Source organism: Solanum stenotomum, chromosome 5, assembly GCF_019186545.1.
Source record: "Solanum stenotomum isolate F172 chromosome 5, ASM1918654v1, whole genome shotgun sequence".
In the NCBI taxonomy this organism is placed as follows: domain Eukaryota; kingdom Viridiplantae; phylum Streptophyta; class Magnoliopsida; order Solanales; family Solanaceae; genus Solanum; species Solanum stenotomum.
In genome coordinates, this window is record NC_064286.1 from 156,027 (window position 1) to 182,294 (window position 26,268).

At 33.9% G+C, this 26,268-nt stretch overlaps 6 protein-coding genes across 6 annotated transcripts; 5 read left to right on the top strand and 1 right to left on the bottom strand.

The window, feature by feature from the left end:
- The first annotated feature begins 1,197 nt into the window (after positions 1-1,197).
- LOC125865348 (alpha-L-arabinofuranosidase 1-like) lies at positions 1,198-6,794 on the top strand. The gene is made up of 17 exons (XM_049545545.1): positions 1,198-1,430; positions 1,832-1,886; positions 2,177-2,388; positions 2,486-2,607; positions 2,718-2,865; positions 3,108-3,177; positions 3,944-4,089; positions 4,211-4,256; positions 4,365-4,417; positions 4,793-4,937; positions 5,114-5,232; positions 5,349-5,420; positions 5,498-5,601; positions 5,750-5,806; positions 5,879-6,077; positions 6,381-6,518; positions 6,600-6,794. Exons 1-17 carry the CDS (start codon positions 1,248-1,250, stop codon positions 6,747-6,749), a joined length of 2,019 nt encoding a protein of 672 aa, XP_049401502.1. The 5' UTR covers positions 1,198-1,247; the 3' UTR covers positions 6,750-6,794.
- A 702-nt stretch (positions 6,795-7,496) lies between these two features.
- Positions 7,497-9,067, bottom strand: LOC125866146 (50S ribosomal protein 5 alpha, chloroplastic-like). The gene is made up of 2 exons (XM_049546450.1): positions 8,867-9,067; positions 7,497-7,932 (listed from the first exon to the last, which is right to left on the bottom strand). The coding sequence occupies exons 1-2, from the start codon at positions 8,952-8,954 to the stop codon at positions 7,592-7,594; spliced, it is 429 nt and encodes a 142-aa protein (XP_049402407.1). The 5' UTR covers positions 8,955-9,067; the 3' UTR covers positions 7,497-7,591.
- A 30-nt stretch (positions 9,068-9,097) lies between these two features.
- Positions 9,098-11,036, top strand: LOC125866145 (protein ROOT PRIMORDIUM DEFECTIVE 1). The gene has a single exon (XM_049546449.1). The coding sequence runs from the start codon at positions 9,211-9,213 to the stop codon at positions 10,576-10,578; it is 1,368 nt and encodes a 455-aa protein (XP_049402406.1). The 5' UTR covers positions 9,098-9,210; the 3' UTR covers positions 10,579-11,036.
- A 1,587-nt stretch (positions 11,037-12,623) lies between these two features.
- On the top strand, positions 12,624-15,179 carry LOC125865491 (transcription factor IIIA). The gene is made up of 6 exons (XM_049545686.1): positions 12,624-12,777; positions 13,158-13,292; positions 13,720-14,005; positions 14,114-14,349; positions 14,565-14,708; positions 14,813-15,179. The coding sequence occupies exons 1-6, from the start codon at positions 12,658-12,660 to the stop codon at positions 14,999-15,001; spliced, it is 1,110 nt and encodes a 369-aa protein (XP_049401643.1). The 5' UTR covers positions 12,624-12,657; the 3' UTR covers positions 15,002-15,179.
- An 826-nt stretch (positions 15,180-16,005) lies between these two features.
- On the top strand, positions 16,006-16,702 carry LOC125865257 (photosystem II core complex proteins psbY, chloroplastic). The gene has a single exon (XM_049545459.1). It carries the CDS (start codon positions 16,065-16,067, stop codon positions 16,659-16,661), a length of 597 nt encoding a protein of 198 aa, XP_049401416.1. The 5' UTR covers positions 16,006-16,064; the 3' UTR covers positions 16,662-16,702.
- A 5,188-nt stretch (positions 16,703-21,890) lies between these two features.
- On the top strand, positions 21,891-22,850 carry LOC125865087 (calmodulin-binding protein 25-like). The gene has a single exon (XM_049545259.1). It carries the CDS (start codon positions 21,962-21,964, stop codon positions 22,601-22,603), a length of 642 nt encoding a protein of 213 aa, XP_049401216.1. The 5' UTR covers positions 21,891-21,961; the 3' UTR covers positions 22,604-22,850.
- Positions 22,851-26,268: the final 3,418 nt, after the last annotated feature.

Below are 26,268 nucleotides of genomic sequence, written 5' to 3' on the forward strand. Positions count from 1 at the left end.
TTTATACTATAAAAAATTCATCAATTTGATAAGATATATTGTTCATTTCAATTTATTTACATTTTGCTACATTCTACGTAGACAAGATTCAAAAAATTTATTTACTTTTTAGAATTACATGTCAAATAAAAATCAGACAAACAAATTAAAACAGAAACCCGAGGATCCACATAAGAGACAATTAACTTGAAGGGATTAGTCCCTGAAAATATTTGCCACTCAAAAGTTGCTAACGTGAAAGCAAAAAACAATTTCAAGAATTGTATGGTTTCTTCCTTCACCCCTTGTCCATACAAACAAGTTACTTCCTTTAACCAAAAATTGCCTATATATAGACATGCTTTGAAATCTTGAAATAGGCATGCACAAGAGTGACATTACTCTATAATAATTAAGGCTATAACTCATCCCTCATTCTTCAGGTGAAACAACAAGTCAACTAGAAAGAAATCAAGTTTGCACCTTTTTGTGTTTATTCATTGTTTTCTTGCAATTAAGTATCAACTATGAACTTCTCATTTCTCTTATGTTTCTGTTTTTCCATATATATATATATATATATATATATATTTAGTAATTGTTGTTTTTGATATGTTCTTTCACTCAGAAAGACATCTATTTAGTTGTTTTTATGAAATTGTGGCTAGCTAGTCAAATTCTTGTTCTTTTCTGTGCTCACTTGTGATTGTTGAGATCTTGAAAAGAAAGTAGCCAGGGAGAGTTAGTTAAACTAGTTAGTATGTCCAATACAACTCTATGTAGAATTTGATCAATCCTATTTTTTGTCGTTAAGATGGAGAACTGAGTCAAGAATTCTCTTTCTTTATATGTTTGCCACCCATGATTTAAGTTGGATATTGAGATATTATATCTGCTAATGAATATAGAACACTAGAGTGCCCTCTGGATTCATGGATTTATGATTTAGTCTGTCCAAGATTGACCAGTAACATGTATACTATGGAAATTCTCCGTTACACATCTGTCCACATCTTTATTTATGTTTTTTTCCCCCAATTTTATTCTTTGATTTCCACTAATACTGTTCATAACAAGCAGAGAAGTTTGACAGACTGATATTGTTATTTGCTTGAACAATCATCTTAGTGGTACTATCTCTTGATGACATTATGTTGTTGCAAAGTTAGAACCTTTGTTGCTTTTCCTCTTTTGCTTGACTAAAATCTTATGTATTAACATCTTTGTTAAAGCTTAAAATAGGTTCGGGGAACATTGAACGGTGTGTGATGGATATGGATTCAAGCCGCTTCCTTTGTTGCATTCTCCTTTTAGTTCTGTTGGGGATATCCATCCAATACCAATGTTTTGCAAGCGAGATTGATGCAGACCAGACAGCACTACTGTTAGTAAATGCATCAGAAGCATCAGCAAGGAAAATGCCGGATACTCTATTTGGAATATTCTTTGAGGTGAGTTAAGTCATTTAGGTGTTCCAATTCTAGTGAAAATGAGAAGCTTTCACCTCATATTTTCTGTACATAACTGTTTCGATGATTTAGGTGTCTTCCTGTCTTTTTCTTTACTTTATTATGCAGATGTCTTCGTCACCAACTGACTGTTGGTGCATAATAATATGTAGAATAATAACATTCCATTTAAGGAAATTGTACCTTGGTAAAAAAGTTATTTTTTGCATTGCGTCGAGCTACTCCCATAGATATGGGATTGGACATTTGATAAGTGCTTTTAATACCTAATCTTGTGACAGCATTCATGTTTCTCCAAATAAATTGGGATGCATTTCCCCTTGATAATTAGATACTGTCAATTGAATAATTTGTAACATCTTGCCTCTGGTACTTTGTTTCAGGAGATAAATCATGCTGGCGCTGGAGGACTGTGGGCTGAACTTGTCTGCAACAGAGGTGATTTGGTTAATTTAGAAAAGGAAAAACCTGTAAAGATGGGAGATAATGCTTACTAGCCGGAATGCAAAGACAATGGCATTACTACTGTTGGCCAAATAGAAACTCAGAGACATTATATGATTTTGTCCTCTCTTCAATTGTCAGAATTACTATTTCTCTGAAATTTATTTGTGTGCATGAAACAATAAGTTGGAAAGTCTTGTTATGCTTTTCGATTGATAACAAGACTTCGGTGAGTACTCTTGGATTTGATTTTAATCTTGGTATTCTTGAAAAAACACTTTCAGGTTTTGAATCTGGAGGCCCATCTACGCCATCTTACATTGGACCTTGGTCTATCATTGGGAATGATTCTTCTGTGATCATATCAACGGATCTTTCCTCATGCTTTGATCGGAATAAAGTTGCATTGCGGGTAGAGGTTCTTTGTGACAATGGAGGTGCCAATATATGTCCAGATGGAGGAGTTGGTGTCTACAATCCAGGATTCTGGGGCATGGTATCTTACATACTTTTTAAGAATCTAACTATCATTAGGCTCTAGTAATTCTAATGTTCATATACTCATGTTGTCCCTATTTTATGCTTTCCTTCAGAATATTGAATATGGAAAGAACTATAAGCTGGTGTTTTATGTGCGTTCAGACGAACCAATTAATCTATCAGTAGCTTTAACCAGTTCAAATGGACTAAACAAGCTGGCTACAAAAACCGTAGTGTAAGTTTCATATGCAATATATGTAGTTGTCTATGTTTTCCAATTTTTCTCACCAATGTTTATATGAAGTTTCCATCTTACTTACAGGTCATTTTTTATTGTTCTTGCAGAGCTGATAATGTATCGAATTGGACAAAAGTTTCTGTTTTGTTGGAAGCTGAAGGAACAGATTCCAATTCAAGACTGGAACTGAGATCAACTACAAAGGGTGTTATATGGTTTGATCAAGTATCACTGATGCCCTTGGACACGTACAACGTATGTATGTTTTGAACTTCTTGGTGAAAAGACGTAGTTGTCAACTTAAACTAAAATTTTTTACAAATGATTGCAATTATTAGTTAACCTTGTTGTTGGCAATATATATCATTACTTAATTGTTTCTTCTATGTCAATGAACATGATGTGTTCAGTTATTTTCTTTCTTGTTCTTTTTTTTCACTTTTGGATGGGCACTCTGTAGATGTATTTGTGTCATAATGTTTAATTTCTTGGTGCAGGGGGATGGCTTCCGGAAAGACCTTTTTGGAATGCTTAAAGATTTGAAACCAGCATTCATCAGATTTCCAGGTATTCCTGAAATTCAACCTGTCTATGTCATGTAACATTATCAGTTGATGGAGCAATGCATTATATTTATAATAGAATTGGACTTAATATCTTATACCGGCAAAAAAGTTTAGTTTTTCCCATTCATAAAATTATTCTGCAGATGAATCAAAGCGGATGCAAGCCTGAAAGAGCATCTGCCGTATATAATATAGCAAGCTCTCACTAAAATGGATTTGCAAATAGGAAATGTCGGTGATTAATGTCAATTTTCCACAAGTCCTCGAGTAGACTTAATTCATTTGCTGGAAACTAAGAACTGTCATTATTGAAGGTTATGATCTTATATAAATTCATAAATGAGTTCACATATGGGGGACAAACTGTTAGATAGAGGATTAGCTTCTGAAGTCGTTCAGAGTTTATATCATATTTCTGGTTCAACTTCTATCTAATGTGGTTTCGCAAGTAATATCATCTGAGTTCAACTTCTGATTTCTCAGCATTCTCCTCCTCAAGGTGTCATGACGACAAGATTAACAACAAGCATGGAATTCGGACTTCATTTTCTCTTCTTCTGTTTTTGGTTGTTCTGCTTTTGAAAGTATCATAGCTCCCCTTTTTGATCTTTTAACTTCTCCGTCAGTTATATCACTTATTTTTAGTTTTGCTGATGTGTTTCTGTGGAGTTCTCCCCTATCTATATGTACGGATAGTCTCCCATTTGAGCATCTTTGATGATCTGTCCAATGTGGATAAATTTATCATTAATTATACATGTCTGTAGGGGGATGTTTTGTGGAAGGGGAACGGTTAAAAAATGCATTTTGGTGGAACGAAACCATTGGACCATGGGAAAAGAGGCCTGGCCATTTTGGTGATGTGTGGGGGTATTGGACTGATGACGGACTTGGTCATTTTGAGTTTCTTCAAGTAAAATTCTTTCCCTCTCCTGAATTTTGATGTAAATGAACTTTTAAAACCTGGACAAGCCTCCAAACATGAATACTGTGTGCTTATGCATGTTCCTTACTAGAGTCCTTTCTTGCTGCAGCTTGCCGAGGACTTGGGTGCGTTGCCAATCTGGGTTTTCAACAGCGGTATGTCCTCCTCCACTTTCTAAGATGCATTATTTTTTTAAAAAAAAATAGTATGTGTTCTCTCTTCAAGCAATTAATTAGCTTTTTCTATGCGACTATTATTCTCAGGAATCAGCCACAAAGAACAAGTTGACACTTCCGATATCTTACCTTTCGTGCAAGTAGGTCTCCTGAACTTTCTCCTGCGTACACATGACATGGACATTACTTGTTAAATATGATTGAGAATTATAAAAGCTTTGAAGATCAATTTGATAGTCAATATTTTGGACGTACAACTTATCCAGACTCTCATTTCACTAAAATATAGAGGCATACCCATTGATACAAGACTTTCTAAACACAATCTTCCTTTTTATCAGCCATGAAATCTCTGTTTCTTTTCAAATTCTACGAGACGTATGCTATAGACGTTAAAATCTTACCACAAATTTGACGAAAACAATCCTTGGAATTGAAATGTTGCATTACTTGGACTGTGGACGTTGCATATTAAGCTTTCCTCTTAGGTTTTATAAGCATATTTGCTGTCCCAGGATATCTTAGATGGTCTTGAATTTGCAAGAGGTGCTCCTAACTCAATATGGGGTTCAGTTCGAGCTACAATGGGACATCTAGAGCCCTTTGATTTGAGATATGTCGCTATTGGAAATGAAGATTGTAATTACTCAAAGTACCGTGGTATGCAGATCACATTTTGTTCTATGTTTCATTGGGTCATAATCTATAATATGCATGAAGAATAAAATAGCTGGGACACCCCTTTACATTTTTTATTTATAGTTGGATGGGTTTCATAGCCTCCGATAAATTTTGAGGATTGATTCAAATCCTTGTATATAATATGTATGATTCAGGAAATTACCTCAAGTTCTATTCAGCAATCAAAGAAGCCTACCCAGATATCAAGATAATCTCTAACTGTGATGGTTCTTCCAAAGTATTGGACCACCCTGCTGATTTATATGATTTTCATGTAAGATTTTGATGTTGTTCAAAGTCTATCTTACAGACAGCATGTACATTTGGGCTTTAAATTTGTTTACCTAAGTCTTCAGTGAGCTTCTAACTTTGTGATGTCTCTATGGTTAGATTTATGCCAGTGCAAGTGAAATCTTCTCTAATGCCAGCCGTTTTGATGATGCACTGCGCAGTGGACCAAAGGTGAGTTAAATGTTCCCTTTGATGAATAATTTCCTTTTGTTTTAAATGGTGCTTATGTATACTGTTTATATTTATAGGCTTTTATAAGTGAGTATGCTGTGCATGGAAACGATACTGGAAAGGGTAGTCTTTTAGCTGCACTGGCTGAAGCTGCATTCCTTATTGGAGCAGAAAAAAACAGGTACTTATCATTTTTAGCAATATATATCAACCTACGTATCTCGACATTATATGTTAAGGTAAAATAATAAGGATCAAAACTTCAAAGCGTGGAAAATTTATGGTGTGATCTCTTTGTTTGACGATAACATGTATTTATCCTCGTGCAGTGATGTGATTGAAATGGCAAGTTATGCACCCCTATTCGTTAACGACAAGGACTGGACGTAAGTTTGATTTCTTCTTCTCCTTTTTCTTCAAAATTGGATATCACTGCAAAATAATGTCCTTTTGTTTAGGTGGACAGCAGATGCGATTGTTTTCACTTCTTCACAGGCGTATGGAACCCCTAGTTATTGGATGCAGCACTTCTTCAAAGAGTCAAATGGAGCAACTCTTCTAACTTCAACACTCCAAGCTAATCCTTCGAATGCACTAATGGCATCTGCCATCACCTGGCAAAATGAAACTGATAACAACAACTACTTAAGAATAAAGGTATGAAGTTTTTCTTGACGTTTATCATTAGTGCCTCTCAGGACTTACATTATATAGATTCAGACATCTCTGTGAACAAACTAGATGGACAAACAAACTAAGATTTCTCTTTGTTTTAGAGGTTATAGTGCTCAGAATCATAATGAGAATTTGTCTTTTATGTTTCTTTAATAGATTCAATCTGAGTTCATACTTGCTATAATCAACTGATGTTCATTTTGCAGATACACAACTTCGTCTCCATCTATAATTTCGTGACTCATTTGTCTTTTTTTTCTTTTCAACACGTGACTTATTTTGCAGGTTGTGAACTTTGGGAGCAGCAGAGTTACTCTTAATATCTCTATCAGTGGATTGTCATTGCAGTCCTCTGGGGCAACAAAAACTATATTAACATCTAGCAATGTGATGGATGAGAATTCTTTCACAGATCCTAAAAAGGTACATACAACTTCTTTATCTGATCATTTCGTTTGATTTGGTGACTGCTTTCCTTGAAATAGTGTTCTGTTATTTATGCAGATATCACCAGTTAAGACAATGTTCGGAGAAGTTAGCGAAAACATGGATGTTGCACTCTTACCATATTCTTTCACTTCATTTGATTTTTTAATAAAATCCATCAGCATTAGGACTGTAACAACTGCTTCTGAACTTGAATCTTCATTCTAAAACTATGTTATCACTGCAAATGCCAATAAAGAATAATATCACTTTCATTTAGTTTTTATGGTTCTTTAGTTCTTGGTGTTTTTCATTTTAGTAGCTTTTTTCTGTTGCACTTTTAAGGCTTTTGTTATGGAACTTCTTTTGAAACAGTCTCCATCTCCGTCCTTAATAGACTAAACGAAGAAAATGGGCAAATCTTTAGATGAACGATTGATAAGAAAAGATTTCTAAGCTTCCTTTGCATTCCAGCAATTCATATATCCCTTTACAGCTTTAACTAATTTGAGTGTATACAACTGATCCACATATTCACAACCTATTTTGCTTGGACTCTACAAAATGTTGGCGTACCTGATGCTTGTAAAGTGCACTACTTTTTAAGGTTCCAACATGCAGTTGTTGATATTTTTGAACAGTCCGAGCAACATAGCTCATAACCAATGACATCAAAGGGGAATGTTTTCACTTTGATAACCTCTGATGCAAACATCTACAACTCCAATGTTGACCTCCAGAAAAACTCAAGAAAGTGAGCAAGTGGTCACGGAGCAAAAGCAAACAAAGAAAAGTTCCAGTTAGCACAAAATCACAACTTGTTGATTGACAGTCTAGCTGTCTCAAAGTGTTCTTTCCATGTAAATATTCCAAATCAACATTAAAAGGAATAAAAAGAGCCTTCTCTATTAAGTATCATTATCAACTAAAACAAGTAGAAACGCGAACAGTACCAAATCTATACCATAACTAATTAATCCTTATTTGTTTATTTACAAGTTGAAGACATTGATGTCAAGGTTACAAAAAGGTGAATTGCGAAAACCCGCAGAGACATCTTGTGGTAAAGACTACACATTCTTGTTCTTCTTCAACTTTGAAGGTGGCCATCTCCCCTTCTTCCTAAGGCGGCACTTCCTGACAAGTTTCTTCCTTCGTAATCTGATGTTCTTTGCCAACTTCATTTTCATCTTCTGTTCAAGCTTCAGCTGAAGCTTAGAATCCAATGGCAGGTTATCAACAGAGAAACTTTCCTCATCACTCTCCAGATTATCAGAATCCCCGCTATCAATATCAGAAGCTGCCTTAGCAATCCAGACACTTCTCTCTTTGAAGATAAAGGGTGCTCGAATATAGTAACTGATATGTGACTTTGGTTGCCAAGCAATGGGATCGTTGCAAACCCTGGAGACTAATACAGAATCAATTATAAAGTTAAGAACCTCTTATGGTGTATAACATGAACAGTCAAGATGTTGCACATGCATGATGATGAAGATGGGAGTATTTCATGGAACGGTTTAGGACTGCCTCACTAGAGAAGGATGAACAAAAGGCAACAGCAATCACATAAAAAGATACATCAACCTCAAATTTTGCAGATTGTTAAGATGCAGAACATAAAAGGTAGGTCTTGATCTGCTACCACATTCTTGCCCCCGGGATGGATCGAGAGGCCTGGTTACAGGTTCATGTATATATGACTGTAAAGACAATTATTATTGTAGTTTTAACTTGAGATCGATATAGGGACCTTCAACTTCAAATTTTGAATTTGTCTCTGCCCCCAACAATAACATTTTTCAGATAAACAGTGGCGGGTGCACCTTTCCGTCAGCAGATTCAGCCAGTACAACTGCTATTACATATATATGGTGAAAAACTTTAAAACATATATTAATTTCAAGTTTGCACACACTGTTACAAAGAGTGTTGAGTACAATGGTAATCCCCCACCTAAGCTGCTAGAACTCCTCAAAAAATTACCAATGGATGCAGGGTGCATATCAGATCCTCCAAAAATAGTGCTTTTTTGGAGTATCTAACGCGAGGGCGCCAACATTTTTGGAGAGTCCGAGCAGCATAGATCCCCAAAATCCAAATTGACAAGGTAGGGGATGATAACAAGCTAACTCATTAGTATTCTGGTAAAGACCTAAATCGAATCATCCAAAAGTAACAAACTTTAACAGGAAACAACTAAGGTTAAGAGAGCAAAAAACAAATGCAAACAGAAGAAAAACCCAAAATTTAGAATCCCACAATAATCTCTGTAGAAATAACTAGAACACAAAATTAATAGACATACAGAGAGGTCATTCAAATAATTAAACAAAGATACTAACATGAGTGAGCAAACGCCGAAGAAGTTGATGATGAATGAAAAGAGAGACGAGTAGCAGGAGGAGTCATGATGGTGAACAGTAGAGCCATCTCTGGTTTTGGGGTTTCTTTTCTGGAACGCCAGTTAACGGTAGCGGAAGTGCTAGCCAGAAAGTGTCAAAAATGGTCATAATGTATATACAATTTGACCCTTTTTCCCTATTTTAAAATCTCTTACAAATTTAAATTAGTCGGACTCCACTAGTTCCCTTCTTTACAATTTTCCCAAACCAAATTCCCATTATAAAGTCTCCATCTTTCACGGCCATGGCCTTCCGTGCACCGGCCGCCGTCGTGTGACAGAGAAATGACAACTTTACAACTCCGATGGAAGAATCCGGCATCAAACACTCCACTTTCATTTGGCCCTTTCAATTCCACAACTCAAATCCGCTGGAAGAAACCGGCAAACACTGCCCAAACCCGCCTGGAAAACCGGACCCGCGACCCGAATCTCGACAAACTCACAGCACACTACCGGAGACTCAAGCTCATTCTCAACCTCTACGACGTCGTATCTGCAAGAAAACGCGGTCCTTTTCTCTCAGTTCAATCACTCTCCAAATGGGCCCCACATGCCGGCATTAAAACCGTTACCGCCGGTGATCTTCTCCGGAAATATCCCCATATTTTCGAGGTATTTACACACCCCATTAAGCGAAATATATGCTGCAAGTTTAGGGAGAAATTCGTCATTTTGCTGAATCAAGAAGATGATGTTGTATCACAAAATGAAGATGAAAATGTAATGAAAATAAGGAAAATTTTAATGATGTCTGTGAATGGGACAATACATTTGCATGCTCTTAGATTGTTGAGGACTGAATTGGGTTTGCCTGAAAACTTCCGGGACTCGATAATAATTAAGTATGATGAAGTTTTTAGGATGGTAGATTTAGAGGTTGTTGAATTAATTGATAGAAATGACAAAGATGGGAGTTTTGGGGTGGCAAAGGTTGAATCTTGGAGGAAAAAGGAGTATATTGAGAAATGGTTGAGTGAATTTGAGGTTAAATATGCATTTCCTATTCATTTCCCTACTGGATTTAAGATAGAACCAGGTTCTAGGGAGAAGTTGAAAAATTGGCAAAGGCTTCCTTATGTTAAGCCTTATGAAAGAGAACTCACGTATCACTTGAATCCGCAAACAACTGAAACCATGGAGCCATCTTCAAGATGTGATGAGTTAACGTCGAGGTCAGCAGTTGTTGGGAAGCGTACTTTTGGAGGTGTTGAGCGGTATGAGAAGCGAGCTGTGGCGATTATTCATGAAGTTTTGAGCTTGACTGTTGAGAAGTCGGTGCCAGTTGAAAGGTTGGCACATTTTAAGAAGGACCTCGGCATTGTAGTTAATATTCGTGAGCTGTTGTTGAAGCATCCTGGGATATTTTACATATCCACTAAAGGGATTGCTGAGATTGTTTTTCTTAGAGAAGCATATAGTAAAGGGTGTTTGATTGAGCCGAACCCAATTTATGATTTGAGAAGATATATGTTGGATCTTCTCTTGTTAGGAAACCGTCATACGAGTGAATTGAAAACTGAAAGGGAACTGAAGGATGAACCTAAAGACATGACAGACGATGAAAATGGATGGGAAAGCAGAGAGGGTGACTTTGTTATTCCAATTTTAGAGAGTTTTACTGATCACGAGGACAATGACGATATGAACTAGAATGATTACTTCTCTCTAAGGCAAAGCTGATGGCTTTCTGAGATGGAAAACAGCAAAGAGAGTGTAGGTATTGTAAGCTGAAATTTCTGCAAACTGACAGAAAATTATGTATTTGTGCTTCGCTGTACTTGCCAAGAACCATTGTTATTTCAGTTGGTGCCTGTGCTTAAAGATTATGGATTCTTCCTTGTCTTCAATTATGTATAATCTCTAGCGTTGTAGCTCTTCACGTTGTTCATATCTGATAAATGCATATTCCAGTTCCGTTTCTGCCAGATTTTGTTAATTTGCATTTTTACCTTCCAAGTCAATCTGTTAAATTGTGAATGGGAAAAGCTGGTATAATCATAGTGGTAAGCACCTATTGGCTAGCTTTAACAACATCATTATAATCACCAACTTACTAGAAAGTGTCTGACATCATCCCATCTTCATCTTGCTTTTTCTGAATTGGAACACTGTTATTTCTTATTTGGATTTGGTTCAACTGAGGAAGCGAAAATTTGTGGAAGTGTGAGATGATAACTATTCCTTGATGCTTGTGACTTGTATAATATAGGGATGATTGAAGATCCTTTTCAAATCCAGGCACAACTGTGCAGAAACAACTGCCATGGCAATATGGAATAGAATGGTGTCGGGTATGATATTTTTGGAGTAATGCAGGTTTCTTTGTGTTGCTTCCAGTGAATGAAATTGGATTCTGTTATTGTCAATAGAATTTGTCCTTCTACTCAAGACTACTCTAGTTTCCGAATGCACCTTGAACGTGTGCTTGCTGATTTTTGAACCAGATGTTTGAACCATATAATCATAGCTCAAAAGCAGAACTGAATCGATTGGACTTCTCAACCACTACGAAGTTCTGGCCATGTGAAGACTCATTGACATATGGTATCTTCAGTGCAGCAAAAGTGGTTCCATTTTACAACAAAATAAGCATAGAACTAGCTTTGTTTTGCTGCAGTATTGAGCTGGCTGTGGGTATCCAGTGGATTTTATTTCCTTTCCCTACAAACTACCATAGAAAAGAGCAAATATGCTCAACTTCTTTAGATCTCGGTACCACCTGCCCAAATTGCTTGAGAATCAACCAACAATTATAAGATTGATGACATATGATAGTCAGAAATTATGGTTCTAAATCCATTTCAATCTTTTGATCATTCATCGAAAGGATACACTTGATTTTGAATTTGACCAATTGACATATCAAGAAACAATATTCTTGATTTCTTTATTCGAAATTGAAGCTTTGGGCATAGAGCAGAGCGAGCCCGGGGAGAGGAGTAACATTAAGCCCCAAAATAGAGATTCTATTTAAATCCCTACTTCACACGGTGCCTTCAGGAGAATCCAAAGCTGGTTGCTAGTGGAAGTAGCGCGACAAAGAGCAAAGCAGAGCATTCACAAACAAATGGTGTAAGCACAAGGGAAGGCGATTAGCACATATGAAAAGTATTCACCTCTGTGACGTTGATTTAGTATCAGTTAAGCAAAATTATCACCTTTAATGATATCAAAACAGTATAGGATACTGATTTAGTATCAGTTAAGCGAAATTAGTTGATGAGTATATATTCTAATTATTTAGTGGGATATAAATATAAAGAGATATATATTTATAATTATTTTATTTTTATGAGATATTTGCTTAATTTCCCCTTTTAAGTATATTCGTCTGACTCACATATATTGTCTTATTGAACCTCAAATCGGGTCTAATATGCTCCTATTGAGCCTCCGTTAATAGTGTTGATTTGTTCAATCACAAAAAATTAAAATTAATTACTTCAACTAAAAAAGGCTTATTCCATTACTATTATTATTACTATTAAAAGGATGTCTCAAACTTTGAATAATGTTACTCCNCCGGGCCCTAAAGTGTCCAAACAAACACCACTAATTAATTCGTGGCGAAACTTGATGAAGTAAAACCTGGCGGGGTGAAAGTATCATATTTCAGAAGTTAGAGGGAGTTCAAACAATTTTCAAGTTTTTCGCGACTATAAAAGGAGCTAAATTCTACAGTCGACCAAAACTAGGGTTTGTGATATTCGTGGCTGAAAATTGGGCGCAATGGGAGAAGAGAAAAGAGAAGTAGTATTTAGAGACATTAGAAGATATTACTGTGAATTTTGTGGCCTTTGCCGTTCGAAGAAATCCCTAATTTCCTCCCATATTCAGTCTCATCATCAAGTACGTTTTTTTCTATGTATTTTCGTTTTTTCTGTTTTCATATTTGTCTACTTGTTATCTGAGCTGCTTCGTGTAGATCTACTATCGTGGTTGTTTTTTCTGAACTCGCTTTTAGGGTAAAGTTGATAATCAGTAATTATATAGATTCATTAGCCAGAGCTGAAAGACGATAAAGTTTGTTTTAATGGTACATGACCTGATTTGTTTGGATTTCAATGTTAAACTAGTGTAATTGTTGTTTTAGGAGCTATTATTTGCTTGTCATAGGTTCATATTATCAAAGATTTATTGTGGTTGAGCTTAAATTGTGTATTTGGAGAGAGGTACTGATTTGATTAGTTGAGAGGAAAGTAATGATGTTTGGTTGTTTTTACTAATAGGATGAAATCGAGAGCAGGAAAGATGAAGCAACTGAAAATGCGAAGGGCTCAAGAATGAATATTTGTGAGGAATGTGGTGTGAGTTTTCAGAAGCCTGCTCATTTGAAGCAGCATATGCAAAGTCATTCACTCGAGGTATGTTTTGTTGTTGCACATCTTTTACAGGTCTTAGTGTACTAGTTATATCTTCTGATTTATTGTCTATGGATGCATTTAATACTAATGACTTTGCAGATTGAGATATTTTGAGAAACATTGTGGAATTATGTGAAGGTGTGACGCATTGGATCCCAAATAAAGAACTCCAAAATGCAAGAGGCAGGTATATTTCCTTGACTGGATTAGTATCAGGAAGGGGGACCTCCTGAGAAGCTCCATCAAGTGAGCCTCAATCACGCCTTATAATCTTTGTGGTTCGAGACTCTTCCCAGTTCCCCTCTTCCCCAAATACAAAAAGATAACTTTTCCATTTTTCTCCATTAGCATAAGTGCACTTTGGTCTAGGACCCTGTAGATTGAAACTTTCTTAAAATATTTTCTTGTTGATATTTTGCATGAACAGAGGCCATTCGTATGTCATATAGATGACTGCCAGTCTAGCTACCGTAGAAAGGATCACTTGTCGAGACATCTCTTGCTGCACCAAGGGAAGTTGTTTAAGTGTCCTGTTGATGGCTGCAAAAGCACATTCAATTTTCAAGGCAACATGACTCGGCATGCCAAAGAGATGCATGACCAATCTGCCTCCGCAGAGGTTGATCTTCCAGAGGAATATGTCTGCTCTGAAGCTGGATGTGGAAAGGTGTTTAAATATGCATCCAAATTAAAGAAACATGAAGATTCTCATGGCAAGTCAAATTTCAAAAATCTACTGTGAAGTATTGATATTTCTTACTTATTTAGTATTGAAGACTCTTCCAATAAGCTGACTATAATTTGCCATTGTATCACTGCAGTTAAGCTGGAGACTGTCGAGGCTATGTGTTTAGAGCCAGGGTGTATGAAACACTTCACAAACGAGAAATGCCTCAAGGAACACATAGAGAGTTGCCACCAACATATTGTTTGTGAAATATGTGGGACCAAGCAATTGAAGAAGAATATTAAGCGGCATCTTCGCACACATGAAGAAGGGCCTATATCAGAGAGAATAAAATGTGAATTCCATGATTGCCCGCACACTTTCTCCACAGTAAGGACTAATACAATTTCTTATATGTAGTTGAAGTTTTCTTCTGTTATATGGAACAGTAGTGTAAACAATCTAGAAAGCAATGGGCTAATTCATTACTAGTCCGAGGAGAAATACATAGACAGCTACGGAACAACTTTTAACCTTAACCAAGGCCATCTCCTTCAAGTAGTTGAGCCACAGTATTAACCTTTATTTGTTGCTTGAAAATACAGAGGTCAAATCTTGCTCAACACATCAAAGCTGTGCACGTGGGAGCTAAACCATTCTCATGTAGTATATCTGGTTGTGGTATGAAATTTGCTTTCAAGCATGTGAGAGATAAACATGAACAATCAGGCTGCCATGTTTATACTCCTGTAAGTAAAATGTATTTGTTACTTGAATGCACATTATGTCATTCGGATCAGTTTTGTTTCTAATATTCATGATTGACTTAAGGTGTTTTGGTTGTCTTCTATAGGGAGATTTTGAAGAGGCTGATGAGCAATTCCTATCTAGACCAAGAGGTGGTAGGAAGAGAGAGCCTACTCTTTTTGAGTCAATTATGCGGAAAAGAATTACACCACCCAGTGGTACAGATCATGTGTTCAATCAAACACCAGAATATTTCTCATGGTTACGCTCCATGGAATCGGATAATCAAATGTGAGTCGTCTATTTGGCCAGATGTTGTTGAGTTGAAATCTCATAGTTCCTCTCAGTAGAATCAGGGTTAGACTCTTGAGTGTCTCCTGGGCAGCTTCATGGAAGATTCCTAGTGTTGTATATGCTGTCCATAAGTTGAATGTAGTCCACTACATATTATAATATATTGGAGAAGTGTTATCTAAACAGGCGATGCCTTTCTAAATCTCCTTGTGCCTTGTTCATTTAATATCGTGTTGTCCGACTGAAGCACTCTACTAAAACGTGCCAAAAGTAATTTTTTTTTTTATCGTACCCAAACGAAGGAATCGTCAAGTAAATGAACTGAATGTGATTTCATCATACTCTATAACCAACCAATATGCCCAAGTCTTTGATAAAGCTCGGTTTGATCTTAAACGAAACATTGTTACTCTTCTGTGATTCTAGAATTTGCAACACACTTAATTACATTCCAACTGCAAGCAGACTTGACATTAGCAAATCATGTTTTAAAACTAAAATAGTAAATACATAGGCCATGCAGTACATACTTCAAGCATACATAAAATATTCTGTAATGTATAGGATCACTTGATAATAATTCACATACATAGTAACATTGATTATTGCTTTTACTCTCTTTAAAATCCTACTTTGAATGTCATCAAAGATGGATGGTTGAAGTTTTATGAGTTTCTACAACGATTTAATCTCACCGTGTTTGTTGAGAAGACATAGTTCTCCTCTTGGGCCTTAAAATGGAACCATTAGATTTTACTCTGTGGCCCAATAACTTGTAGTAGTGCCTAGATGAAGAAACTTAGACCAAAATTTTAGAAGTTTCTAATTAGTTTAGTTGCTGGAAAAAAGAGAGTGAAGATAAGAAACCATTGGTGTGTTATCAAATATGAGGTCTATATTGTCCAAATCACTATCTGTGGATAAGAGAACAATCTAAAATACCACATTCTTATTGGTTCTCTCATTTATAATCACTTTGAGTCTATCTTCTTTTTATATATTTCTACATGTACATTTAACCAACCACACATTTTGCAAGTCTTCAATCCAACTAAAGAAAGAAAATGGCAGCCACCATAGGTACCATGGCCGTCCTCAACGCCAAATGCTTCACCAAAGCATCTATTAACAACCCATCAAAGCCGAAACCCGTCTCCCTTCTCTCCATCCAGAACCTCCCCAAAGGTCTCTTAACTTCAAAATCCTCAGAAAACGCCTCAAACTTATCCATCCCACTCACTGGAACCGCAATTGCAGGAGCCATTTTCTCAACACTTAGCTCATGTGACTCCGCATTTGCAGCTCAACAAATCGCAGAATTAGCTGAAGGGGGAGACAACAGGGGATTAGCCCTGTTGCTCCCTTTGATCCCGGCTCTTGCCTGGGTTCTTTACAACATTCTTCAACCAGCACTGAACCAAATTAACAAAATGAGGAATCAAGGAATTATAATCGGGCTTGGTCTTACCGGGCTAGCAGCAACAGGCTTCTTTAACACTCCAGAAGCCTCAGCGGCTAGCGATATTGCGATGATTGCAGAAGCAGCAAGTGATAACAGGGGACAACTTTTGTTGATTGTTGTAACACCTGCTTTGCTTTGGGTAGCTTACAACATTCTACAACCAGCTTTGAATCAGATTAACAAGATGAGATCAGATTGAGGATCATCATAGTTTGTAATATTTGGACCATATAAAATTTTATCAATCAATCAACTCTTTTCCTTGTGTATCGAGTATTTTGTTGTTTGTAAATAGGTATCAGATTAGTGTTCCACAATAACTCACTCAATCTGATCTATCGGCTCTTAGTAGGCGTTTGGCCATATGATTTCAAATCAGCCTTTGTTTATGCTCATTTATATGCACATAAAGCTAAAAGAATCAGAACAACACAGGTCTGAAGTTTACCAATACTGGCTAAACCTTATAATAGATTTTAAAAAAATTGATACAACATAAAGAAAACAGGATCATCAACACATGGTTTGAATTTGATATGTAATACAATATTGCAATAAAAGGTTTAGCATTCTGATATCCTACAAGGCTAGAATTATTTGTTGTAATTCATCTTGACTTTGAACATTTAAACCAGAGCTCGATGAGGATGATCGAGTAGTGTGAGCTATTGCCTCATCCCTGGGGGCTCAGGGCACATTCGATAAAATTGGAGAAGAAGTACTGTGAACTGTATATTGACGAGGATGTTCAAATAAAGTTGGAACGATACAGAAAAGAAGTGTATACTATTGCTGGCTGGTGTGAATAAAGTATATTTGGAGAATCAGAAATAGGCTGCTGAGTTGAGGAAATTGAGTTTGCTAACTCTTAAAGTAAGAGCAGCAGGCAGCTTCATCATAAGTTGGATAACTGATTTCATCTGCCTATTTCCCCTACCACCATGCCCTCTCTCTATCGGTGCTACTATTACTTGGATATAGGTAATGGATTGTCTATTTGTCTAATCTTTTTAAAAATATATATGTATTTCTTTTATTTAATAGTTTTATCATATCGAAAAAAGATAATTATTTTTCCATTTTCTACACAACATTAATTGAGCTAAGAAAGAAAGACATAAAAGACATTCAACAAATGTAAGTTTTAATTTGGTCCCATTTATTAATGAAAATTATTTTTCCATTTTCTACACAACATTAATTGAGCTAAGAAAGAAAGACATAAAAGACATTCAATAAATGCAAGTTTTAATTTGGTCCCATTTATTAATGAAATTACATTATTATCTCTTCCATTAAGAAAGACATAAAATGCATTCAACGTCATCCTTGAGTTTTCACATAGGACATTAATAGTCCCTCATATTTGCAATATTGGTGCACTTTTGGTCCTCCTTCAAAATTTTGCCTATTTTTTTACATTGATTTTATTCATAATTTATGTATGGAATGTTTAATCGTCATTTTATATATTTTTTCATTTTATACTCAACATTAATTAAACTGAGAAAGAAAGGCATAAAACGAATTCGATGAATGCGATTTATGTGTAAGTTTCAGTCTCATTGATGAAATTACGTTATTACCTCTTCCGTTAAGAAAGGCATAAAACACACTCAACGAATGCGATTTATGTGTAAGTTTCAGTCTTTTCCCATTTATTGTTGAGATTACATTATTACCCCTTTCATTTAATTTTATTTGTCTAATCTTTTTAAAATATATTTATTACTTTTATCATATCGAGAAAAGATAATTATTTTTTCTTTTTATACTCAACATTAATTAAATTGAGAAAGAAAGGAATAAAACGCATTCAACGAATGCGATTTATGTGTAAGTTTCAGTCTCTTCCCATTTATTGATGAAATTATGTTATTACCCCTTCCGTGAATAAAAGGCATAAAACGCATTCAACGAATGCGATTTATGTGTAAGTTTTAGTCTTTTCCTATTTATTGTTGAAATTACGTTATTACCTCTTTCGTTTAATTTTATTTGTCTAATCTTTTTTAAATATATTTATTACTTTTATCGTATCAAGAAAAGATAATTATTTTTTCATTTTATACTTAACATTAATTGAGCTGAGAAAGAAAGGCATAAAACGCATTCAATGAACGCGATTTATGTGTAAGTTTCAGTCTCTTCCCATTTATTGATGAAATTACATTATTACTCCTTCCGTTATTAAATGCATAAATCGCATTCTACGAATGCAATTTTTTTTTCCTCAAAAGAATGCGATTTATGTGTAAGTTTAAGTCTCTTCCCATTTATTGTTGAAATTACGTTATTATCCCTTCCATTTAATTTTATTTGTCTACAATATTTGAAATTTATTTATTTATTACTTTTTTCATATTGTGAAAAGATAATTCTTTTTTTCATTTTATACTCAACATTAATTAAATTGAGAAAAAAAGCATAAAACACATTCAACGAATGTGATTTATGTATAAGCCTCTATGTCTTCTCATTTATTGATGAAATTACGTTATTACCCCTTCTGTTAAGAAAGGCATAAAACGCATTTAACGAATGCGATTTATGTGTAAGTTTCAGTCTCTTCCCATTTATTGATGAAATTCCGTTTAATTTTATTTGTCTAATCTTTTTAAAACATATTTATTTCTTTTATTTATTATTTTTATCATATCGAGAAAAGATAATTATTTTTTTCATTTTATACTCAACATTAATTGCGCTAAGAAAGAAAGACATAAAATGCATTCAACGAATGCGATTTATGTGTAAGTTTCAGTCTCTTCCCAATTATTGTTGAAATTACGTTATTACACCTACGTTTAATTTTATTTGTCTACAATTTTTTAAATATATTTATTTCTTTTATTTATTACTTTTATCCTATCAAGAAATGATAATTATTTTTTCATTTATATCTCATTTTTCTACGATTCATTTGATTTCAACAAAGTCGCCACACACACTACTATAGCAAAAAAATATATATATCAATATATATATATATAAAAGGATGCATGGTAGACGCTTGAATTATTTCATCGTTATACTATATTGTATGTTGTATGATTATCGTTGTGCCTTGGCTGATGACCTTTGAAGTTGACTACAGAATTTTGAAAATAGGGCTTTTATTGCAACAAAATTTCAAGTAGAAGCAGATTTTCTCAGCATATTCTTTCTCAAAGAATGATACTAATTTACTTTAGCACTTGGTACATCATGTTTTAAGACTAATATAGTTACTAATATACATTAACACATTCTTCAAACCATACCTAAGTAGATTATTATTATATATAGAGAGAAATGTTGCACAAGTGATGATTTAGTCGTGTCCTAATGGAAGGATATCAACATAACTCCAACGCTAAAAAGGTAATAAAAAACTACGGAGGTACAATAGCAATTTAGTGTGGTATGAATGATTGCTTTTGAACATTATTGGCATAAAATGAGTCCAAGATTCATGCACCCAGCTAAGCTAGTTTGAAATTGAGACGTAATTATTATTGTTTAAATATATTATGTGATATTATTTTGTATTGTTAATACACATATTAATATCCAAAACTAAATTATAGTATAAGGTATGAATTATTGCATAATAACTAACACAAAGCAGACAAAAATATGCATTTATTGGACGGCATCTGTTTAAAATAATAAAATTACAAAACCGTCCAATGAAGACGAACTAAAAAAAATTAAATTTAAATGATGTCATTAAATCGTAATGATCCCCTATGTATGGCGTCAGCACTAGGGCCCATTTAAAAAATTTATGATTTTTATTTTTATTTTTCAAAAAGTTCATATTTTTTTGAATTTAACCTTCTAGAAAAGTTGCATTTGGCCCTATAATAATAATATATATAAATAAATCATATTTAGATCTATCTAATCTATGGTGGGATCTCTTTTTTATCTAATATTTTTTGCTTTTTTTAGCTCATACTGATATATGATTTATTCGTCATTATCAACAGCTTGAAGGGTTTACTTATATATATATTTGATTGTTGGACTATTCTTACCTAATTTTCTTGTATGTTCCCTCAATTGTGACCACCAATTTGTATTTCAATGTTATTATTTTTTATTTAAAAAGTCAACTAAATGACACGTTACTACATTTCTTTCAATTTATACAATAGTATTTCACCAAGCATGAAATTCAAGAAAGAGATTTATTTATTTTTATATAATCCTAATCATGATATGATTATTGTTCTAAATGAATTATCATTAAGAGTAAAATATAAGAATATATACTATAACAAAGCTACATTACTATTATCTCATTTTTATTTTATTTTCGACAAATATTATTCAGGTATAATAATGATATTTTATGACTTTTTTGGGCTGCGCCTGCGCCCTTTGCCCTCAACATTCATAAAATTCTTAGGCAGTAATCAATGACTACAAATATGGAAAAGTCAGTTTATGTGACTTTTAAGTGGAAGATACCTTTTGTTTAATCACTTATTTGAGTAAATTAAACTGACTAAACCAAGCATTACTATGATTAAAGTAATTTAAACTCATCCATCCTAATCAAAATCCAAGCACTAATACACGATTGCCTCACTTGCATCATTTGAACTTTTTAGTTTAGCACTTTCATAATAGCATATCAATATGTTTTGATTGATTGAATCTGCAGACGATAAAATGTAAGCACACCTTACTTATATTACACATGAATAAAAAGATTATTTTGAACAAATTATCAATTTTGAGTAATACGTAAAATACGTAACTACAAAATTTACTGCTCACGTTAATAGATTAAAGTGCTTTAGTAATTAATTGGAGTTCCAATAAAAGGAAAAAGGAAGTTACTAAAATCTTATCTCCACTAATCCCCTTTTGATCGAATCAGCAAATTGCTTTTCTTTCTTATATGTATGTGTTTAATTAAACAGTGTCACATAATAATAATAATAGATTTACACTTTTTTTCTTTTATTTATAAGTCGAGTAGATATAAATATCAAAAAATTAAAAAGTCGAATTGAACCAAACTACTGTGATTATTTGATTTCGATTATTCAAATTTTTGGTTCGATATTAATGTTGCTTTTCAAAAATTCAATTTTCAATTTGATACTTAGACACAAAAATCTCGAAACTTTAATACAAGATCGAACCAAAACACAAAACACACTCCCATCCGTACTTAGAATTCAAATTGAATCTCCGACTAAATTCGAATTTCACAAATTAATAATTTGTCCATTCGATGGGTGATGCGATTTGCGCTGTACCTAGGGTCACACCGTCAAAATAAAATGTTAAACCCAAAATTATCGTTAGAGTGATTCCTGTACGTACAGATATGCTGACACGTGTCCCCACAAAACGCGGTTTCTTCCCTTTCTACTCTAATCTTCCCCTTCATATATACTTCCTCCTTTCATACTTCACTTCCCTAAAACAGAGGATGCTGTTCAACACATTTTGTTTCTCTAAAAATTGAATCTTTTTAGCTCTATTTTTGTACTAAAAATGGCTTCTTCTGACAATTTAATGACCATGGAGCCATGGGCTTTCCGTTCTGCTTTTGCTGATTCTTGGTTTTCCGACGTATTCACCAGAGAAACTGAAACATTAACCAAAGTCCTCCAAAAATCTGCCTTTCCTGAGCCAGAAACTAAACCGGTTCAGACTTCAACCGGGTCCGGTCGAACCAATTCCGGTGGGTCAGAGAATGAGACGACCGGTTTTTCGAACCGGAGGAGCAAAGTCGGAGTGAACGGGAAGATAACTAAGAGGAAGTCACGTGCTTTAAGGCGTAATACGACCACGTATATAACTGCTGACGTGGATAATTTCCGGGAAATGGTGCAGCAGGTGACCGGCGTTAGCTTCGGCGGCGGGGGCGACGGACAGCTGCCGGTTGCTCATGTTCTGAAACCTGAACCTCAGCGTGTTGTTAACCGGCTACAGCCTGGTTGCTTTTTGCCAACTCTTGACACGTCAGCTTTTTTGTTGGACCACGTCACTCAACAATCAATGGAACCTATGCTGGCACAGCCGCAGACGGCGGCGGATGTGGTGGTTGATGGCGGCTCATGTGGATTTGATTTTAGCTCTTTTTCTGCCTTTCCTACCCTTGAGTCCTTCATGGAAAACAGCAATGTAGTTTAATGTAACAGACCCTTTCTGTAATTTCACTTGGAGGGTGTAGATTTTTGGAGAAGTAAAGGAGAGGGTAAAATGGGAAAAATCAAAATATGTTCATAGTCTTAGTTTTAATTTTTAGCTAATCTAGTAGTGTTATTTTTCCTTTTTTTTTTAGTAAATGAGAATATGAAGGGATATGAGTTGTCATATCCTTTCATTTTCATGTTTCAATTGTAATCTCAAATCTAATTCAAATATCTTTTTTAAGAAATCTTGTATCCTTGAAACCTAATGAAGGTATAGATGGATCGAGATCGAATCTTTTATTGTTCCTCTGTAGCTCAGCGGTTACAGTCGAGAATCAATGACGAACTTTCATCAATTTTCTTTCCGGTTTGGTTTCTAAGAGGTATCAACCATAAAAAAAGATCTTGTCCTTCAAAGATCGATCTGATAATTGCTTAAGTAAGTTGTTGCTTTTCTTTTTTGGTATTTGACTATGAGACTCCATAACGCATGGATACCAACTTAAGTCGATACTTTCACTTGTCAAATATCAATTGTACCACTTGTAACGCTCGAATTTCAGCACATACAATTGTAGGTATGTTTAAACAAGTTACGTATACCACTACCTAACTAATTATTCCATGTAAAAAACAGTCTTTTGGGCGGAGACTACTTGTCGTAAGATAGATAGATAACATGCTTACTTGCCTACCTACTAACAACTACTACTACTCTTTAATGAGCTACACACCTCCTAACTAATTTCTACTAATTACAAGCTTTATGAGTAGCAATAACTATCATACAATTCAATTTTAACTTGGAACTTTTTGAAAGGAAAAAAAGAAGAGGTGCTACATTTTCCAACTATCTCAACATTATTTTATATACGACAAACATATTATTTTATTACATGACTATAAGAACATATATCATAAAAAGAAAAGCTCATAGAGTTTTCAAATACATAAAGCAAAAATAACATATTTAATGTAATTTCAAAAAGTGTAATTTGGAGAGATCAGATAAATTATTTTTGATCAATACTCGACTCAAGAAAAACAAATCCATAAAATAAAGTAACAAAAATGAAAGTATAACAAAACATTCTAAAAAGTAACTACAATAAAAGAAACGTTAATCGAAATATAAAAGATAACAGATCCAATGAAAGGATAAGAAATTGCCAGAGCAATACTACTACAACTAGACGAATATTAAGCACTATTACCTGCTTAACTTATCCATCTTAATATGTATATTTGAGTGACCTGTCAAACACATGAAATATGTAATTACGTACACAAAATTCAAATTCTTGAAAAGTAAAATTTCTTCTATTTTAATACAAAAGGTCCCACTAAATGCTATTTAGATACAGACAACAAAACGCGTTAGCCCCATCTGATCATCTGATCTTCATAAAACTTTTACATTTTCCCATACAAACAATAATACTATATACTGTATGATATTTAATCAATTTATTATTATTAATAATAAATATATAATGTACCTCCACTGGAATTCTTTTAGAGATACTTAAATTTAAGTCTTATTACACTTACCTTTCAATTTAGAATAGTTTAATCTTAATCTTAATAATTAAGAAAGAAATTTTTGGTGGAAATTCTTACTTAACCAAGTCAAAAGGTTACTGCAAAATGTAGAAGAAATAATACTACTTGACATGTTAGGTCTCTGCATAGGTTGACTTGAGTCTATTGCTTTGTGTTAATATAATATTACTACTATTTTTTTAAATCTAGTTTAGATTAATATTTAATTATTTTGTATATTATTTTCCACTTGAAATTCGAGTATACTGTCTAGAATTGTTAGACTTGGTCATACACCAAGAAAATCAATACCAATAAATGCAATTTTAAGAGTCAAAGTGACATAGGCATGAAGTGTTGCTGACACAACTTCAATATCATGTTAAAAACAGCGAATCTAAACAATGTATTTAAACATATATTTGTCTCTATATGGCAAAGAAAGAAAGTTATAGTACATCAACAACAATTCAAAGCTAGCGGCTATAATTTTGTAAAAAAATAGATTAAATCTTTACATATATCTTTTTTTAAATTTTATTATTTATAAAATTATACTAAATATATTATTGGTATTAGTAAAATAAAGTTAATACTCACTATTATTATTAAATGATGATATACATTAGATTAAAGAATTTTAGGGAGTGGGGGGCGTTGTTGACCTATGACTTTTAGGCCCTACAAAAGTGAGCATAGTGGTGACGTGTTAACTGACTTTAATTATCTCTGTCTTTTTTTAATTTTATTTTTATCTTGGTCTTTACCAATCACCATCCAATTATTAATTTGCTAGTTGTTAGTTTGAAATATGGCAACCAATGACATCAACCTTATCAAAGCATGATGCTACACTTTTTCAATTCTTTTATTTTTTATTTTTTGAAAAGAATTAAATTTTTTTAGAACTTGCTCAAACCTGTTTGTTACCAAAAAAATAAATAAATAGGTTCAGATTAAAATAAAGCAGTTTTTTAATAAAAAATAATTCTACATTTAAGACTTAAATTTTAGATTTATAATTAGAGATAATATGATATATTATTATTCAACTACAACTTTTGTTGATAATTTGTCTACGTTATTGCATTAATTTTATTTTTCAAGTAACTCATAGATGAGGGCTTTTTTTCACTAAAAAAACATAAATAATCATATTCAACATATGAGACTTTTCTAATTATAAAAAAAGGCGATAAGATCTTTCTCTTAATTAATGACTCCCTCTAGCTAGTATACTCTATAAATTGTATTCAAGAGTATTGTTTAAAATATGAATGATATAATTTTTCTGTCCAGCAGACCACAAGTGACCGAATTGATCATGACAATGCAAGTTGACAACAATGGTGGTCGCCTCCTATTGTATGGGTGATCAACATATATACTTCATCGATGGTTTGATAGACTATGAAGATCAACTTTCAAAGATAACTTTTTCATTTTTTTCTATGACTCTTCCTCTCATTTAATTTGGATGCATGTATGAGCTCTTCATGAACTTGGAAGAAAGTATGAACATTGTATTCCAACATTTTAAGTATCTCAGTATAACTTTTGAATCCGGAGCTAAAAGGACATTTTTTTTCTTTCAAAAAACAAAAACGGTACATCAAAGTTTTTTTACATCAAAGTTTTTTTAACCAAAAGGGAAAAAACGGTACGTCAATTTTTGTCAGAAGACAATAAGAGCGATTTTGCCCTTTTGGTTAAAAAAAATTGATGTGCTATTTTTATTTTTTGAAGAAAAAAAATTGTCCTTTTAGCTCTGATCTCTTAAAACTTTTTGTTGGTTGTCATAGCTTAGGATAAATAGTTCCCTCACATCTTTTTTGCTCTTGATATAGAATGACTTATATATGATCAAAGCATGTCTAATTTGGTTCAAGTAAATTTAACTTGTTTTTAGCGGTGATTATATCCTAACTATTCATAAAATTAACCAAGATATAGATAGCATTACCAACAAATAATTCATTAATAAATTAATTTACAACAAAAAAGTCTCAACAAGTAATAATAACAACATCTCAAAAGGAAAACATTATTTATAGAACGAAGTATTTCACATTGTGCCTCTTTTGTATTTATGGTGAGAACCAAAAAATTATGATGATAATC

Excerpts from the sequence above, each read along its gene's own strand:
- LOC125865348 (XM_049545545.1), top strand. The coding sequence starts at position 1,248 with ATGGATATGGATTCAAGCCGCTTCCTTTGTTGCATTCTCCTTTTAGTT. Across the intron at positions 2,389-2,485 it reads ATCCAGGATTCTGGGGCATG|AATATTGAATATGGAAAGAA; the intron begins GTATCTTACATA and ends GCTTTCCTTCAG. Across the intron at positions 4,418-4,792 it reads ATATCTTACCTTTCGTGCAA|GATATCTTAGATGGTCTTGA; the intron begins GTAGGTCTCCTG and ends TTGCTGTCCCAG.
- LOC125866146 (XM_049546450.1), bottom strand. The coding sequence starts at position 8,954 with ATGGCTCTACTGTTCACCATCATGACTCCTCCTGCTACTCGTCTCTCT. Across the intron at positions 7,933-8,866 it reads TTCGGCGTTTGCTCACTCAT|TCTCCAGGGTTTGCAACGAT; the intron begins GTTAGTATCTTT and ends ATTCTGTATTAG.
- LOC125866145 (XM_049546449.1), top strand. The coding sequence starts at position 9,211 with ATGACAACTTTACAACTCCGATGGAAGAATCCGGCATCAAACACTCCA.
- LOC125865491 (XM_049545686.1), top strand. The coding sequence starts at position 12,658 with ATGGGAGAAGAGAAAAGAGAAGTAGTATTTAGAGACATTAGAAGATAT. Across the intron at positions 12,778-13,157 it reads ATATTCAGTCTCATCATCAA|GATGAAATCGAGAGCAGGAA; the intron begins GTACGTTTTTTT and ends TTTTACTAATAG. Across the intron at positions 14,006-14,113 it reads GAAACATGAAGATTCTCATG|TTAAGCTGGAGACTGTCGAG; the intron begins GCAAGTCAAATT and ends GTATCACTGCAG.
- LOC125865257 (XM_049545459.1), top strand. The coding sequence starts at position 16,065 with ATGGCAGCCACCATAGGTACCATGGCCGTCCTCAACGCCAAATGCTTC.
- LOC125865087 (XM_049545259.1), top strand. The coding sequence starts at position 21,962 with ATGGCTTCTTCTGACAATTTAATGACCATGGAGCCATGGGCTTTCCGT.